The sequence below is a fragment of the Salmo salar genome, chromosome ssa03 (assembly GCF_905237065.1).
Source record: "Salmo salar chromosome ssa03, Ssal_v3.1, whole genome shotgun sequence".
NCBI lineage: Eukaryota > Metazoa > Chordata > Actinopteri > Salmoniformes > Salmonidae > Salmo > Salmo salar.
In genome coordinates, this window is record NC_059444.1 from 42,030,380 (window position 1) to 42,045,021 (window position 14,642).

The following is a 14,642-nucleotide window of genomic DNA, read 5'->3' on the forward strand; positions in this document are numbered from 1 at the left end:
TCTAATATTAAAGAAGTCTCGAGGTATTGCTCGCCTGAGGTAGAGTACCTTATGATAAGCTGTAGACCACACTATCTACAAAGAGAGTTCTCATCTATATTATTCGTAGCCGTCTATTTACCTCCACAAACTGATGTTGGCACTAAGACCGCACTTAACCTGTTAGGGCTAGGGGGCAGTATTTGCACGGCTGGATAAAAAAATGTACCCGATTTAATCTGGTTACTAATCCTACCCAGTAACTAGAATATGCATATACTTATTATATATGGATAGAAAACACCCTAAAGTTTCTAAAACTGTTTGAATGGTGTCTGTGAGTATAACAGAACTCATTTGGCAGGCAAAACCCTGAGACATTTTCTGACAGGAAGTGGATACCTGATGTGTTGTATTACCTTTAAACCTATGCCATTGAAAAACACAGGGGCTGAGGAATATTTTGGCACTTCCTATTGCTTCCACTAGATGTCACCAGCCTTTACAAAGTGTTTTGAGTCTTCTGGAGGGAGATCTGACCGAACAAGAGCCATGGAACGATGATGGCCCATTAGACACCTGGCGCGCGAGTTCATGTTGGGTACCCTCGTTCCAATACGTTATAAAAGAGAATGCATTCGTCCACCTTGAATATTATTCATGTTCTGGTTAAAAAAGGCCCTAATGATTTATGCTATACAACGTTTGACATGTTTGAACGAACGTAAATATATTTTTCCCCCTCGTTCATGAAGTGAAGTCCGGCGGGCTTAGATCATGTGCTAACAAGACGGAGATTTTTGGACATAAATGATGAGCTTTTTTGAACAAAACTACATTCGTTATGGACCTGTGATACCTGGAAGTGACATCTGATGAAGAGAATCAAAGGTAATGGATTATTTACATAGTATTTTCGATTTTAGATCTCCCCAACATGACGTCTAGTCTGTATCGCAACGCGTATTTTTCTGGGCGCAGTGCTCAGATTATTGCAAAGTGTGATTTCCCAGTAAGGTTATTTTTAAATCTGGCAAGTTGATTGCGTTCAAGAGATGTAAATCTATAATTCTTTAAATGACAATATAATATTTTACCAATGTTTTCTAATTTTAATTATTTAATTTGTGGTGCTGACTTGACTGCCGGTTATTGGAGGGAAACGATTTCCTCAACATCAATGCCATAGTAAAACGCTGTTTTTGGTTATAAATATGAACTTGATAGAACTAAAAATGCATGCATTGTCTAACATAATGTCCTAGGAGTGTCATCTGATGGAGATTGTAAAAGGTTAGTGCATCATTTTAGCTGGTTTTATGGTTTTGGTGACCCTGTCTTTGAATTGACAAAACATTACACACAACTCTTGTAAATGTACTGTCCTAACATACTCTAAATTTATGCTTTCGCCGTAAAACCTTTTTGAAATCGTAAAACGTGGTTAGATTAAGGAGATGTTTATCTTTCAAAGGGTGTAAAATAGTTGTATGTTTGAAAAATTTGAATTTTGACATTTATTTGGATTCAAATTTGCCGCTCTTGAAATGCACCTGCTGTTGATGGAGTGCACCACGGGTGGGACGCTAGCCCATAGAGGTTAACGAGCTGTGTAAGGCCATAAGGAAACAAGAAAATGCTCATCCAGAAGCGGCGCTCCTAGTGTCCGGGGACTTTAATGCAGGCGAACTTAAATCGGTTTTACCTCATTTCTACCAGCATGTTACATGTGCAACCAGAGGGAAAGAAATTCTAGACCACCTTTACTTCACACACAGAGATGCATACAATGCTCTCCCCCGCCCTCCATTTGGCAAATCTGACCACAATTCTATCTTCCTGATTCCTGCTTAAAGCAAAAACTAAAGCAGGAAGTACCAGTGACTCGCTCAATATGGAAGTGGTCAGATGACACGGATGCTACGCTATGGGACTGTTTTGCAATATGTTCTGGGATTCATCTAATGGCATTGAGGTGTTTACCACCTCAGTCATCGGCTTCATCAATAAGTGCATCGACGACATTGTTCCCACAGTGACCGTACATATCCCAACCAGAAGCCATGGATTACAGGCAACATCCGCATTGAGCTTAAGGCTAGAGCTGCCCCTTTCAAGGAGCGGGACACTAATCCGGACGCTTATAAGAAATCCCACTATGCCCTCAGATGAACCATCAAACAATCAAAGTGTCAATACAGGATTAAGATTTAATCCTACTACACCGGCTCTGATGCTCATTGGATGTGGCAGGGCTTGAAAACTATTACAGACTACAAAGGGAAACCCAGACGTGAGCTGCCCAGTGACGAGAGCCTACAAGACGAGCTAAAAGCCTTTTATGCTCGCTTCGAGGCAAGCAACACTGAAGCATGCATGAGAGCACCAGCTGTTCTGCACGACTGTGTGATAATGCTCTTGGTAGTTGATGTGAGCAAGACCTTTAAATTGGTCAACATTCACAAAGCCGTGGGGCCAGATGGATTTCCAGGACGTATACTCAAAGCATGCATGTTTCAAGCAGACCACCATAGTCCCTGTGCCAAAGAAAGCAAAGGTAACCTGCCTAAATGATTACTGCCCCGTAGCACTCATGTCGGTAGCCATTAAGTGCTTTGAAAGGCAGGTCATGGCTCACATCAACAGCATCCTCCCGGATAACCTAGACCCACTCCATTCACATACCGCCCCAACAGATCCACAGATGACGCAATCTCTATCACACTCCACACTGCCTTTTCCCACCTGGACAAAAGGAACACCTATGTGCGAATGCTGTTCATTGACTACAGCTCAACGTTCAACACCATAGTGCTCACAAAGCTCATCACTAAGCTAAGAACCCTGGGACTAAACACCTCCCTCTGCAACTGGATCCTGGACTTCCTGACTGGCCGCCCTCAGGTGGGAAAGGTAGGCAACAACACATCTGCCACTCTGATCCTCAACACTGGGGCCCCTCAGGGGTGTGTACTTAGTCCCCTCAATGTACTCCCTGTTCACCAACAACTGCGTGGGTAAACACGACTCCAACACCATCATTAAGTTTGCTGACGACACAACACTGACAACGATGAGACAGCCTATAGGGAGGTCAGTGTGGTGCCAAGACAACAACCTCTACCTCAATTTGAGCATGACAAAGGAGCTGATTGTGGACTACAGGAAAAGGCGGGTCGAACAGGCCTCCATTAACATCGACTGGGCTGTAGTGGAGCGGGTTGAGAGTTTCAAGTTCCTTGGTGTCCACATCACCAACAAACTATTATGGTCCAAACAAACCAAGACAGTCGTGAAGAGGGCACGTCAACACCTTTTCCTCCTCAGGAGACTGAAGAGACTTGGCATGGGTCCTCAGATCCTCAAAAAGTTCTACAGCTACACCATCGAGAGCATCCTGACCGGTTGCATCACCGCCTGGTATGGCAACTGCTCGGCATCTGACCATAAGGCGCTACAGAGAGTAGTGCGTATGACCCAGTACATCACTGGGCCAAGCTTCCTGCCATCCAGGACCTATATACTAGCCGGTGTCAGAGGAAAGCCCTAAAAATTGTCAGTGACTCCAGTCACCCAAGTCATAGACTGTTTTCTCTGCTACCGCACGATAAGCGGTACCAGAGCGCCAAGTATAAGACCAAAAGGCTCCTTAACAGCTTCTACCCCCAAGCCATAAGACAGCTGAACAATTAATCAAATGGCCACCGGATTATTTACATTGACCCCCCCGCCAGATTTGTTTTGTACACTGTTGCTACTCGCTGTTTATTATCTAAGCATAGTCACTTCACCCCTACCTCCATGTACAAATTACCTTGACTAACCTGTAGCCCCGCACATTGACTCGGTACCGGTACCTCCTGTATATAGCCTCATTATTGTTATTTTAGTGTTACCATTTATAATTTTTTACTTTAGTTTATTTGGTAAACATTTTCTTAAATCTTTCTTGAACTGCACTGTTGGCTAAGGGCTTGTAAGTAAGCATTCCACGGTAAGGTCTACACTTGTATTCGGCGCAGGTGACAAATAAAGTTTGATTTGATTTGGTTCGAATCCAGGCTGTATCACATCCGGCCGTGATTGGGAGTCCCATAGGGCGGCGTACAATTGGCCCAGCGTCGTCTGGGTTTGGCCGGGGTAGACCGTTATTGTAAATAAGAATTTGTTCTTAACTGACTTGCCTAGGTAAATAAAGGTAAAATAAAAATAAAAAAATAAAAAAATTGGGAGGTGTTGGACACTGTACAGATTTGTGCTAATACAGTTAATAAGGTCACTGGTTTAATTTCCTCTCTCTCCTGATCCCAGTATCACAGCCACAGCTGCCAGTATTGGTGCAGCTGGAATTCCGCAGGCCGGACTGGTCACCATGGTGATCGTGCTAACCTCAGTGGGCCTACCCACTGATGACATCACACTCATCATTGCTGTGGATTGGGCGTTGTAAGTACACAACGCTTCTGTTTGATCTTCACCCCCAGTTTCTATTTATATTTAGATATAATAAAAGTTGATAAAGGGTGAGGTGTTGATAAAGTTAAGCCTAAGCAAAGTTTTCCGTATTTTACATAGTCAATCAAAAAGTAGTCTTATAGGATCATGTTATTAAAAATAACATTGTACTGAGATATTACGACAAGTTGATTTTAAAATATATAACAAAGGGATCTCAATATGTCACAAAAACTGTGATACTGTAATGTGTTACTAGTGCTCTCACAACACTGCTAGACTGTAGCTTCAGTGTGTGTGCAGTGCACCAACAGAGCCTCCCACCACCACCAAGGCAGCTGAACCTCCATTTTGTGTTCCAGAGACCGTTTCAGGACCATGGTCAATGTGATGGGAGACGCTTTGGCCACGGGGATCATGGCTCACATCTGTAGAAAAGATTTTGTCAAGGAGGGAGAGCAGGTGAGAGAAACTCTGTTTCTCAATATGCATTCCACCGTGCTCCACACTCTCATGCTCCGAGTGCATTCTCCGAGGAAGTTCTCGAGTACGTTCTTGTGAGGACGAGAATGTGGAGAACGCATAAAACATGACATTTTAGAAGCACTTGCACTCCCCCTACTGTATTATCTCAAGCTGCACCTCCCCATTCACTGAACCAAAGAAGATATACACAACGCAAACGTTTTACTTCATGACTATCAGCTAGCTATCTACAGAGCACTGGGAAAGTATTCAGACCCTTTGACTTTTTCCACATTTTGTTACGTTGCAGCCTTATTTTAAAATCCTCATCAATCTACACACAATACCCCAAAATGACAAAGTGAAAACAGGTTTTTAGAAATTCTTGCAAATTTATTACAAATAAAAAACAGGAATACCTTATTTAGGTTCCGTTCAAGTTTCCGTTGATCATCCTTGAGATGTTTCTACAACTTGATTGGAGTCCACTTGTGGTAAATTAAATTGATTGGACCTGGCGCCATCCCTACGGTGAAACATGGTGGTGGCAGCATCATGCTGTGGGGATGTTTTTCAGTGGCAGGGACTGGGAGACTAGTCAGGATCGAGGGAAAGATGAACAAAGCAAAGTACAGAGAGATCCTTGATGAAAACCTGCTCCAGAGTGCTCTGGACCTCAGACTGGGGCGAAGGTTCACTTTCCAACAGGACAACGACCCAAAGCACACAGCCAAGACAATGCAGGAGTGGCTTGGGGACAAGTCTCTGAATGTTCTTGAGTGGACCAGTCAGAGCCCAGACTTGAACCCGATCGAACATCTCTGGAGAGAGGATCTGCATTGAAGAATGGGAGAAACTCCCCAAATACAGGTGTGCCAAGCTTGTAGCGTCCTACCCAAAAAGAGTCGAGGCTGTAATCGACACAAAAGGCGCATCAACAAAGTACTGAGTAAAGAGTCTGAATACTTGTGTAAATGAAATATTTTTTTTTAGACATTTGCAAAAAAATATTTACACCCGTTTTTGCTTTGTCATTATGGGTATTTTGTGTAGATTGATGAGGAAAAAAACAATTTATTCCATTTTAGAAAAAGGCTGTAACGTAACAAAATGTGGAAAAAGTCAAGGGGTCTGAATACTTTCCGAGTGCACTGTATATGTGAATCGTAATAAAACTAACCAGATAGTTTAACAGCCAAAAATTACCTAAAACTAAAGTTATGCAAGGTAGATCTCAATTCGTTGTGGCTAGCTAGCTAACAATTATTTGTGGTTATCTGGCTAGCTAACAGTAGTAGCTAGCCAGTTATCCCAATTGACTTGCGGTCTACGGTACATAGGCAGGTAAACATGCCAAAATTAACACGGCATGTATTTCTTAACGTATCAAGATAAAATATTGTAGTCAGGCAACATGTGAGATGTGAATAGGAAACACTTCATTCTGAAGTCGGAGTGTATATTCTCTCGTTTCAGCTCAAATAATGTCTGCCATTGATTTGAAGTATTTTTCATATTTTTTTATCTGGAGGGCGTCATATTTCTTTGCATACTTTCTGTTAAAGCTTGCATCGATGCAAACATCAAAATATGTACAAACGGAGTGCACTTTTGAGAAGTGCCCTCCATGCTCCGTTTCACATACTTTGATTTGGACTCCGACCCTCCCGTGCTCCAATTTGCGTGCTCGGAGCACAGTAATATGCGTATGAGAAACACATGCTAACACAATTCTGGACACACAAGGATCAAGGTTATAAACTTTCCATTCGAGGAAGTTTAATTTCCATTTTCCAATAAAAAAGGGCTCTATTCAATCAGATCCACTTTAGCCGACATCTGCATAGTGGTGTCGGAGGTAGAACGATAATTACTGGGTATTGTAACTCCAGTTATGAGTAGAGCTCAGCCCCATAGGGGGGCTTCATTCCTACTGGTCTACCCTGCTGCAAAGCAGTATCGCCTGAGAAATGAATTATGCACACACCATCAGCCAATGAGAGTACAGGTGTCCCTATATATTGAGGCACTCCCAAAATGATTTGCAGCGAGTCTTCTGAAGTTGTACAGGGCTAGAAAGCCTATAGGGCTCCGCTCTACTCATATACAGTAGCTGTGCATGGGTAAAATCACAGGGGAAGCCAAACCAGAAGAAAAAAAAACATATTACAATCTATTTTGTGATACTTGTGTTGTTTGCTCTATAACCCATTCGTCCATACGTCACTGTGATATACAATGAGGCCTTGACAACAAAAAGACAGTCACACAGTGGCGGAATAAATTCAACCACACATACTGTACGTTTGTTTCATCACAAAACCAAAGAGCAACATCTGTCAGGTGAAGTTCACAAAGCAAATATTGCATACATGGTCAAGCAAGTTAATGCTTCCTAGCCTGCCTGCTAGCCTAACTTTCTCGCATGGGCAACAATGAACCAGCTAATTTAGCGAGCTAGTTAACGTGATCCTACTAGACTACATCTAGGCTACATATTGAACTTCAATCATCTCAGGCCAGTGGCACAATACAATATATGAATTTATGGTTAGATCAGAATCGCCTTTATAAACATTGGCCTGTACGGAGAATTAAGTCAAAACCACAAGTCAAAATCCCCATCTCCATCCATGGCTTAGAAAAGTGATGATTTTTGCCATGGAGACCAGAAACAGACACATTTTTCTGACAATGATGTTTTCCTTTTGATGTGTGGTGGTGGGTTGGTGCGCCAGGACTACCCACAGTTGAGCTCAGCTCGACGCTGATTGGCTAATTCTTTGATAAAAAAATTATCAAGGGAGGCTAAATGCTTTCTGGGATCAATCAACAAATACTAAGGCGCCAACATGTCATACTCTTTTTGTCCATACAGCATCAGATACAGGGAATGGGTAACACACACTGAGACAGAGGGGCTCTGTTTCCCTCGCTCGGATGATTTTGCTGGTGAGATAGATTCAGCGAATTGAAGGAAAATTATAAAAACACAGTTGTTTTTATAATAAAATGTGTTTTATTGTTCAAATATTTGGGGAAGCATGCCTTCCCTTGTCCTCCATGAATACACACCACTGCTCATATAACTGAAGTTACAATACAGTCGGCACTTTAACCTTATAGTCATTGTATTATTTCAAATCCAGTGCTGGAGTACAGAGCCTAAACAACAACAAATTTGTCATGGTCCCAATACTTTTGGAGCTCACTGTACATCGTAAAGGTCGCTCCTATTGGTTTAGGGCGGAGCCCTAGTCCCTACGATGCCCGAAATGTACTCCCTACCGAACTCAACACTTCCCATATAATGAAAAGCGTCAATACAGGACTAAGATCGAATCCTACTATGCCGGCTCTAACACACGATGGATGTGGCAGGGCTTGCAAACTATTACAGATTACAAATGGAAACCCAACTGCGAGGCTGCCCAGTTATGAGAGCCTACAAGATGAGCTAAATGCCTTTTATGCTCGCTTCAAGGCAAGCAACACTGAACCATGCATGAGAGCACCAGCTGTTCATGACAACTGTGTGATTATGTTCTCCATAGCCGATGTAAGTAAGCCCTTCAAACAGGTCAACATTCACAAGGCCGCAGGGCCAGACGGATTACCAGGACGTGTACTCAGAGCATGCGCTGACCAACTGGCAAGTGTCTTCAGTGACATTTTCAGCCTCTCCCTGACCGAGTCTGTAATACTGTACCCACGTGTTTCCCAGAAACCCTAGACCCACTCTAATTTGCATACAGCCCTAACAGATCCACAGATGATGCAATCTCTACTACACTCCACACTCAGCTCGGTGTTCAACACCATAGTGCCCTCAAAGCTCATCACTAAGCTAAGGACCCTGAGACTAAACACCCCCATTGATATTGACAGGGCTGTAGTGTAGTGGATCGAGAGCTTCAATTTCCTTTGTGTCCATGTCACTAACAAACTATTATGGTCCAAACACACCAAGACATTTGTGAAGAGGGCACAACAATGCCTATTCCCCCTCAGGACACTGAAAAGATTTGGCATGGGTCCTTAGATCCTCAAAAAGTTATACAGCTTCACCGTTGAGAGCATCCTGACTGGTTGTATCACCACTTGATATGGCAACTGCTCGGCATCCAACCGCAAGACCCTACAGAGGGTAGTGCGTATGGCCCAGTACATCATTGGGCCAAGCTTTTTGCCATCCAGAACCTCTATACCAGGTGGTGTCAGAGGAAGGCCCTAAAAACTCAACGAAGTAATAGACTGTGTTCTCTATACCGCACAGCAAGCGGTACTGGAGAGCCAAGTTTAGGTCCAAAAGGCTCCCAAACACCTTCTACCCCCAACCCAAGACTGCTAATCAGTTAATCAAATTGCTACCCAGACTATTTTATGCTGCTACTACTCACTGTTTATTATCTATGCATAGTTACTTTACCTCTACCTACAGTACCAGTCAAAAGTTTAGACACACCTACTCTTTCAAGGGTTTTTCTTTATTTTTACTATTTTCTACATTGTAGAATAATAGTGAAGACATCAAAACTATGAAATAACACATATGGAATCATGTAGTAACCAAAAAAGTGTTAAACAAATCAAAATATATTTTATATTTTATATTCTTCAAAGTAGCCACCCTTTGCCTTGATGACAGCTTTGCACACTCTTGGAATTATCTCAACCAGCTTCATGAGGTATTCACCTGGAATGCATTTCAATTAACAGGTGTGCCTTATTAAAAGTTAATTTGTGGAATTTCTTTCCTTCTTAATGTATTTGAGCCAATCAGTTGTGTTGTGACAAGGTAGGGGTGGTAAACAGAAGATCGCTGTCATCAAGACAAAGGGTGGCTACTTTGAAGAATCCTAAATATAAAATATGTTTTGATTTGTTTAACAATTTTTGTTTTTGCAATCAGACTGGATTTATTAGGGAATTACCCTCTTACTCAAATATTTATAATCTTCTCAATTATATTTTCACTCCATCAACTAAACCTGATTAGTTTCCTAATTTCTCTGGACATAATACAAATATTAGATCAGGTACAGTAGTCACTGCCACAGCTATTTGTTTTGCATAGGGAATTATCATTTTGGCTATACAGACATGTTGTTATGAGATAAAAGAACATTAAAACAAAGTTTCAATTGCAACTTACAATATATCCAAATGTGTTGGCCGTTTAACATTTTTGTTTTCTTTGTACCTCCCATTGCGTCCTGACATTTGAACCAGCAGTGGACCTATCCATTTGTTTTGCATAGGGAATTCTTTGCTTTAGCACAAATTCATGGATTGGTTCCTTCTTCTACCTCCCGTTGTCTTCTACCCCCTTCAGGTACCTTTGATCTGCGAGACCAAGCCCATGATCAGCATCCAGCAGATGATGACGTACCAGAAGAACGGTGTGTACCAGCCCCCTCCCTGCGGACCGGGGAGCCCGGACGTAGCTCGTCTAATGCAGCTGGAGGAGGGGGTACGGCCGGAGCAAAGGAAGAGGAACCCCCATGCTCCCCAACACAAGAGGGAGCACAAGGTCAAGGACCACTGCTCCATCGACATGAATGGCCTGGAGACCAACGTATAGACATAATTATCATTGAGCTGCATCCTGATTCGTCACACTTCTCCCGAAGAGTGCACTTGCACACTCCCCGTCATGGATCTAATAAGGGTGGATCTAACAACTCCCTCCAGCCAATTCTTAGCCTACACCAATCCTACGCTTTTAAATCCATGATGAGAAGTGGGAAAATGCATACTTTGGAAAAAGTGTAGAGTAACTGAATGTAGCCAGGATCATAGCTACAGGGGAGAGAGGGAGAGAGGAAGGACTCACTAACTGCTCCAGAGCTCGGGACGACCAACCCGACCCTTGCTGGCACATTATGGCCCACTGTGGATGCAATTCAGAGGATGTGTAAAGAAAATACGATTTTCTACATTACGTATATTACGACCCACTATGATTGTGTATATTTTTGTGTACATATTTACAAGACTTATTATACTATGCACCAGCAGCAGAGTGATATGGTGGGAGACATTCTATACATTGAGACATTCTATATGATGAGACATTCTATATGAAGTGCAAACATTCTATTTATTGAGGAGACATTCTCTATGATGAGGAGACATTTCATACGATGAGAAGACATTTTACACAGTTTATTAGGTACACCACCACGTTCAATGGTTTGCTCCTATAGCCAGTAAATCATGTGGCCGTGGCTTGCTATATGAAGCAGGCAGACAGGCATCGAGGCAATCAGTTACTGTGACCTAAGTAACTGAGCGTAGTATGATCGTCGCTAAGGTAAAATCTAGAATCAGTTTGTTTTAATCTCCACATCTGAAACAAAGGGATACATAGGCTATCTAAACGTTTTATATCATTGAGAAACTGACCGGTACATTTAAACTGGCTGTTAAGTTTTCTGAAGACCTCTTTCATCGATATCTAGAATGGCTTTTCAAGACATTCGTGTTCACATTCAACAGAGAAGGGATCTACAGAACTCAAATACACTCTACTCTGCTCTTCTTCCTCAGCAAACTGACACATATTGCTTCTCTCTCTGATTTAAACCTTTTGATACCTTTCCTCCTTAAAATGTCCTTCCCATTATCTTCTTTGCCTTTTTATCCCCTTAAACAAGGTAGTACACAACTGCCTCATATATGGTGACTGGCATGATGGAAACAATTGCTGTGTACCAAATGGCATCCTATTCTCTATACAGCGCACTATATATGGTAGGGAATAGGATGCCATTTGGGGGACACACAATGACAGAGACAGGTATGTGTAAGAGCCATACTGCTCCGGGAGGTGTTAACCGTTGTTGAAACATTTCTGCAGTGTCAAGTTCTTTGCGCACACCCTATTCCCTCTTTGCCTTAAAGTACAAAGGAAAAGCATGTGGGGAGATAATACAGTATGGGTACACCACAGAACATATGGGGTTACACCTAATACATTCAGTGCAAGAGCAGCAAGCTGCAACAAAACAACCACAGGCCATACTCTGAACTTCGCTTCATATGTACATATATTTATTTTAAAAGTGAAAAATCATTTGCAGTTTGTATAGACATACAGTATGACTCAACAGGCACCATTTTATCTTTGTTATGAAATGAACAATTATTAATTGTTTAATCTAGTCCAATTGCACTAGATGTTTTCTGTTTTTCTGTATAAAAAAAGGGCAAAAAATGGAAATATATTGTAAGGAAACACAAATACACATTTTATTGAACTGTGGTGTGTAGTATGTTTTGATTGTCTGATGAGTTGGTTTTCTTATTTGAAACCCGTAATTTTGGATAGCTAGTTGGATTTTTGGAGTTTCATTTTCTTGGCATCACAAAAAACATATTTGGCACCTTATGGTGAACAAAAAGACAGGAAATGTAAAGGGTTCAAAGTAGACCCAGAACACAAAGCGACACAGGAAACATGCAAACATTATTAAATGCTCCTCTAATGGATACATTCTCAGATCTCTCACAGACTTAGGGCTAGAGTCTATCAGATCTGTGCTAGCCGCCACCCGCATAGTGGTTGTTTTGGCGGTGTCTCGGCATTTTACCTAAAGGGGACATTTCCATTGACTGCATGGAGTTCTATCAAGATAAATCCCATGCTGCCTTGTTTACAAGTTCGAGGACTGGAATATGAGATGTAATCTACTCCCCGATTAGGCTGATAGAAATATTTATAATTTTGTTTGCATTTATTGTAGCTGGGGATTTTAACAAGGCTAATCTGAAAACAAGGCTCTCTAAATTATATCAGCATATCGATTGCGCGACCCGGGCTGGCAAAACCCTAGATCATGGTTATTCTAACTTCTGTGATGCATATAAGGCCCTCCCCCGCCCTCCTTTCGGAAAAGCTGACCACGACTCCATTTTGTTGCTCCCAGCCTATAGACAGAAACTAAAACAGTTAGCACCCGCGCTCAGGTCTGTCCAACGCTGGTCCGACCAATCGGATTCCACTCTTCAAGATTGCTTCGATCACGTGGACTGGGATATGTTCCGCATAGCGTCGAACAACAACATTGATGAATACGCTGATTCGGTGAGCGAGTTTATTAGCAAGTGCATCGGTGATGTTGCACCCACAGCGTCTATTAAAACATTCCCCAACCAGAAACCGTGGATTGATGGCAGCATTTGCGCAAAACTGAAAGTGCGGACAACTGCTTTTAATCAGGGCAAGGTGACCGGAAACATGACCGAATACAAACAGTGTAGCTATTCCCTCCGCAAGGCAATCAAACAAGCTAAGCGTCAGTATAGAGACAAAGTAGAGTTGCAATTCAACGGCTCAGACACGAGAGGTATGTGGCAGGGTCTACAGTCAATCACAGACTACAAAAGAAAAACCAGCCCCGTCGCCGACCACGATGTCTTGCTCCCAGACAGACTAAACTATTTCTTTGCTCGCTTTGAGGACAATACAGTGCCACTGACACGGCCCGCTACCAAAACCTGCGGGCTCTCCTTCACTGCAGCCAACGTGAGTAAAACATTTAAACATGTTAACCCTCGCAAGGCTGCAGGCCCAGGCGGCATCCCCAGCCGCGTGCTCAGAGTATGCGCAGACCAGCTGGCTTGTGTAATTTACAGATATATTCAATCAATCCTTATCCCAGTCTGCTGTTCCCACATGCTTCAAAAGGGCCACCATTGTTCCTGCTCCCAAGAAAGCTAAGGTAACTGAGCTAAATGACTACCGCCCCGTAGCACTCACTTCCATCATCATGAAGTGCTTTGAGAGACTAGTCAAGGACCATATCACCTCCACCCTACCTGACACCCTAGACCCACTCCAATTTGCTTACCGCCCCAATAGGTCCACAGACGACGCAATCGCAATCACACTGCACACTGCCCTAACCCATCTGGACAAGAGGAATTCCTATGTAAGAATGCGGTTCATCGACTACAGCTCAGCATTTAACACCATAGTACCCTCCAAACTCATCATTAAGCTCGAGACCCTGGGTCTCGACCCCGCCCTGTGCAACTGGGTCCTGGACTTCCTGACGGGCCGTCTCCTGGTGGTGAGGGTAGGTAACAACATCTCCACCCCGCTGATCCTCAACACTGGGGCCCCACAAGAGTGCGTTCTCAGCCCTCTCGTGTACTCCCTGTTCACCCATGACTGCGTGGCCATGCATGCCTACAACTCAATCATCAAGTTCGCAGACGACACTACTGCCAGAGTGGCTACTGCCAACATACTGACTCAACTCTAGCCACTTTAATAGTGGGAAAATTGATGTAATAAATGTATCACGAGCCACTTTAAACAATGCCACTTTATATAATGTTCACATACCCTACATTACTCATCTCATATGTATATACTGTACTCTATACCATCTACTGCATCTTGCCTATGCCGTTCGGCCATCACTCATTCATATATTTCGTTGTACATATTCTTATTCATTCCTTTACACTTGTGTGTATTAGGTAGTTGTTGTGAAATTGTTAGGTTAGATTACTTGTTAGATATTACTGCATGGTTGGAACTAGAAGCACAAGCATTTCGCTACACTCGCATAAACATCTGCTAACCATGTGTATGTGACAAATTTGATTTGATTTAATGATTTTCCTTTTGAGTGTCATTATTTCTATATAGCCCAAACTTTGTCATTCTGAACTTCTAATATGAGTGGGACAGGTGTGACTTTGTGACAATGACCACATGAGCAGCTGCT

At 42.6% G+C, this 14,642-nt stretch overlaps 1 protein-coding gene across 1 annotated transcript in view; it reads left to right on the top strand.

The window, feature by feature from the left end:
• The window catches only part of LOC106600499 (excitatory amino acid transporter 5), a 99,093-nt gene extending 86,958 nt beyond the window's left edge, over positions 1 to 12,135 (top strand). The window contains exons 9-11 of the mRNA XM_014191899.2: positions 4,291 to 4,425; positions 4,797 to 4,896; positions 10,235 to 12,135. Of these exons, the coding sequence (XP_014047374.1) occupies positions 4,291 to 4,425; positions 4,797 to 4,896; positions 10,235 to 10,483 (484 nt within the window). The 3' untranslated portion in view covers positions 10,484 to 12,135. The remainder of the gene's footprint in view (positions 1 to 4,290; positions 4,426 to 4,796; positions 4,897 to 10,234) is intronic.
• Positions 12,136 to 14,642: the final 2,507 nt, after the last annotated feature.